The sequence below is a fragment of the Hordeum vulgare genome, chromosome 1H (genome assembly GCF_904849725.1).
Source record: "Hordeum vulgare subsp. vulgare chromosome 1H, MorexV3_pseudomolecules_assembly, whole genome shotgun sequence".
Classification (NCBI taxonomy): domain Eukaryota; kingdom Viridiplantae; phylum Streptophyta; class Magnoliopsida; order Poales; family Poaceae; genus Hordeum; species Hordeum vulgare.
The window spans coordinates 7,318,249-7,322,582 of record NC_058518.1 but is presented as its reverse complement, the minus strand read 5'-3'; the positions used below and the strand labels follow the sequence as shown (position 1 = coordinate 7,322,582).

The 4,334-nt window shown below is 50.1% G+C and overlaps 1 protein-coding gene across 1 annotated transcript; it reads right to left on the bottom strand.

Annotated features, from left to right (window-relative positions):
* Nucleotides 1–689: 689 nt before the first annotated feature.
* LOC123395094 (beta-galactosidase 1-like) lies at nucleotides 690–3,375 on the bottom strand. The gene is made up of 8 exons (XM_045090030.1): nucleotides 3,307–3,375; nucleotides 3,101–3,189; nucleotides 2,831–2,936; nucleotides 2,621–2,708; nucleotides 2,370–2,491; nucleotides 1,910–2,268; nucleotides 1,730–1,818; nucleotides 690–1,633 (listed from the first exon to the last, which is right to left on the bottom strand). The coding sequence occupies exons 1-8, from the start codon at nucleotides 3,373–3,375 to the stop codon at nucleotides 690–692; spliced, it is 1,866 nt and encodes a 621-aa protein (XP_044945965.1).
* Between the last annotated feature and the right edge of the window lie 959 nt (nucleotides 3,376–4,334).

Genomic DNA, 4,334 nt, shown 5'->3' with positions numbered 1-4,334 from the left:
ATGTCATATAACTTATTTAAAGAACTTTACCACATAAGTGATACGTTATTTACATAATGTTTGTGATGGTTATAGTAGAACACTTGCTCGCACACTTGAGAGGGCCACTGTGCGAGTTAATCAGAAAATATATGTAATAGAATGAAATAATACTTTTTTGTTAAGCAATGGAAAATCGTATTATTTAGATTTACAAGAAGTTTAAACAAACCTTTTTATTATCAACAGAATGAGACATGAGAAAGAACATTAAAAATAAATAAGTGTATTTGTTTGTGCCAAATGAATGGAACATTATGTAGAAAAAGTTAATTTTTTTAAACTATACGTGGATGCTGTTAAATATTTAATTTAATTAAAGGTGCAAAATTTATTTTCCCACGTTGTTACTTGTGATTCAAATAAGCAAACCCATATGTATATAAGAAATAGAAATTACCAACGCATATGTATTGTCTGCCTGTTTCTTCAACCGAAAATCTTCACCCTATAGCAAACTGATCGAGGAGGCGAAAAATTCTTGGTTTAACCTCGATGATCTCCATCGAAAATCACATGAAGCGAACCATGTAATTGTTCTGGGCTAATTACTTAGCCCCCTAACACATATGCCTAGCTCCTGATTGACGTTAGCTAACACTAAGCCTAAACGACACTAACTATAATTTATTCCTTGGTTCATGTGGGGATCAGCAGGTTGCCTGCACGGTGAGCACGCCGGAGTCACACCCGGACCCGGCGCGGAAGTCCTCCGTGTGCCGCACCGTGCACGACTCCTTGCCGACGCACGCTGCCGTGAACGCCGCCAGCGCCGCCTTGGACTCGCAGCCGCCCTGGTACGCGCCGCACTTGCCGCGCGTGACGCCGAGGCTGGCCACGTCCACGCTGGAGATGGTCCTGCCATGGCTGCACGCCAGCGCCACCTCGTCGCCGACCTCGGCGGCCTCCGCGCACGCCGCCCCGACAGCGACGGTGTGGAAGCTCACCCTCGTCGGGTCGCCGCCGGCCTCCTCGAACAGCACCATCGTGTTGGGCTCGCCGGCCTTGAGGAACGACCGTGGCACATGGTAGAACCTCTGGGACGGCTCGTTGCAGCCAGTGAGGCACTTCTGCCCGTCGCCATCCGCCATGAATGTGCCGCGGTAGTCGCACCGCCGGCAGCCGTCCATGTCCGCGGCGACGTATGACGGCCAGTAGCGGCCCAGGTTGTTGCCGTTGACCCACACCACGCCCTTGCCGAGCCCCAGCAGGTCCGCCACCACGGGCTCCTCACCGATGGGGGCCTCAAAGGTCGCCTTGTACCAGGTGAAGGGGCGGTGCACCGGGATGGTGCCGCCTCTCCATTGGCTGCGGTCCTTGGCCTTGTCGAGGTGGGTCTCCCTGTACTCGCCGGCGAGGCCGGCCTTGTAGGACCAGGAGCTGTTGGAGAGGTCGTAGGCGGTGGTGTTGGTGACGGTGTCGACGAGCTTCACCGGCCCTCCCACGATGCCGGCGGGCATCATCTCGAACAGAGCACCATAGTTCTTGAGCCCGATGGTGGCGCTGAGGAGGGAGATGTAGTTCTTGCCAGAGTGGAGCTTCACCGGTGTCTCCATTTGGAAGACGAATCCGCCATTAGGAGCGTAGTGCCTCCCTGCATGCCAATTAATCAAATCAATTAACATTTAGCTTGATCAAGTTCATTAATCCATCAGTGTGCAAACCACTCAGAGTATATTGGGACGCTCACCAACAAGCTTGCCATTGACGAAAGCGTAGAGCTCATGGCCAGTCGTGTTCACGTGCAACTTGTAGTTCGATTCCCCCTTGTGCTCCAAGCTGCACATTTTGATCATCACCAGAGATTAATTTATATTTCAATCTTATGCAACAGTGTAGTTCTGTATTAAGCATCAAGATGTTTGATTACCTTGTCCTGTACCATAGGTAGTCGCTCTGGTCGCCCGACGTCGCGATCTGCTCGAGCAGCTCGTTCTTCCTGAAGTTACCCTTCTCGTCCGTCATGAAAGGATGGAGGTTCTCGGGCATCCACGACCAAGCAAGGCCATCCGTCACGGTTTCCACCCCCGGCCTCTTCACCATCACCGACGTCTGTGTCTTGATCTTGGCGCTGTTGTACGCGACGGTCTTGCAGTCCGGCAGGATGCTCACGGACCATGCGGGCACGACATGGGTTGCGCCGTCGTCGAGGGTCACATTGACCTCCTTGTCGTCGAACTTGTTGCTGATGAAGCAGGCAGAGGAGTTGTCCAGCGTGTACTTGGTAACCTAGTGTAGATATTGATGAACCAAATGGATCAATTTTGTTGTGAACACCATTAAAAACAGTGCTAGGATTTTTGTATTGTATGTGAATGCATGTTAGTTACCATGACGTTGGTGTTGCCCATGGTGGTGTCCTTGTAGTCCCCATGGAGTAGGATCTTCTCCATGGACTTGAGGACATTGTGGAGGTCCTTGAGGTGCCCGTATTTTGGCTGCCTGATGTTACCTGAAAACAAAAACATAAAAGGATAATGAATATGATTTGCATATTGACACTAATTATTAATTTACAAGATGCAAATAAGCTTGGGACGAATATATGAATTGAAGGAACAACAAGAGATGGTTCACGTACCGTACTCATCGAGAGGGGCATCGTAGTCATAGCTGGTTGTGATGTATGGGCCACCCGACGTGCGGCCAAAGTTGGTGCCACCATGGTACTGATCACATATAAATTGACGATCAACATGTCAAATGATGTAAAATTCAGTTCATGCCAGCCTGCTAGAGGATGGAAATTAATGTAGAAGAGAAAAGTATAGATTAGTTATAAATCAATCACCATGTAGTAGTTCTGGAGCGATCCTCGCGTCTGGAAGAACATGGCAACAGAGAAGGCGATGTCTTCGGCGGACCGGTGGAAATCAGGCTTGTCCCAGGCTTTGAACCTAATTATATATCGTGGATAAAATGTAAGAGCAATCTGAACTTCATTCAACATATAGTAGAACGTGCTAACCAATTTCGCGCATATGCATGTAGGTTCCATAAGAAAAAAAGAAGGAAAATTAATATATAAAGGTTGATCCAGGTATATATATATGTAGGGTACCAGCCAGTCCAGTTCTCAGTCCAGATCTTGGGGATGTCGGTCCTCTTGGGGAACCAGTCGTGGCAGTAGAAGCCGTTGCAGGTGTTGATCTAGTAATTAAGAAGACTTAGCATTGAGTTTTTTTTGTTTTACACTTGGGAAGAAAGAAGAATAATAATTGGTAGAGACAAAAATAGGAAAGATGAAAATGTGCATGCGCTGACCACGTTGGGTGGGACGTCTTGGTCCTGCTGGCACATGATCCACGGCACGCCTACGTTCTGCTTGTTGGCCATGGCGGCGCACCAGTGGATGTACTCAGACGCCGACTCGTCGTTGTTGAGCTTGTCCATGACGTTCCCGTACTCGTTCTCGATCTATATATGTAAATTGTTCACATATATATATGTTATATTCACTGATCCACTCTTTTGTCGACGACAAGTAGCTAGGAATGCAAGCTAGATAAGTTTCACATAATTAATATTAGTTAGTTACTACGTACCTGAGAGAGGATGATGGGGCCTCCCTGTCCGGCGAACATCTTGGCCTCCTTGAGCTTGTCGACGATGAGGGTCGTGAAGGTCTCCATCTCTTGCTGCAAGCATCAATAACTTGGTCGTATTTTGACCTCCAAGGAAAACCATTATATTGTTGGGAAGGATCTGCTAGCAGTGTGGGTACCTCGAAGGGGTTGTTGTGCATGCGGAACTGCATGCCGGAGATGTCGCGCAGCCATGCCGGCAGGCCGCCGTAGTTCCACTCGCCGCAGATGTAGGGGCCGATGCGGAGGATGGCGTACATGCCGGCGTCCTGGACCTCCTTGAAGAAGCGCACGATGTCGTAGCTGCCCTCGAAGTTGTACTGCCGGCGGCGAGGCTCGTGGCCGTTCCAGAAGACGTACGTCTCGATGGCGTCCAGCCCGCCCTCCTTGGCCTTCCTGATCAGATCCGGCCACATCTGCAGGCAAGCAACGATCGAGACTTACAATTCATTCATGGAAACTAAGACGAGACGATGGTGTATTCATCTGCTGCTCCGTGTGCAATGCATACCTCTGGCGTGCTCCTGGGGTAGTGGATGGAGCCGGAGATGAGGAGGCGGCGCTCGCCATCGATGACCATCGACCGGCCGTCGTACCCGACCTCAGTGCCGCTGGCGACGGCCGCGGCCGCCGCGAGGAGGAGGAGCGCAAGTGGTTGCCACGACACGCGCTCCATGGCGAGAAGCTGCTAGCTAGGGAGAAGAAAGGATG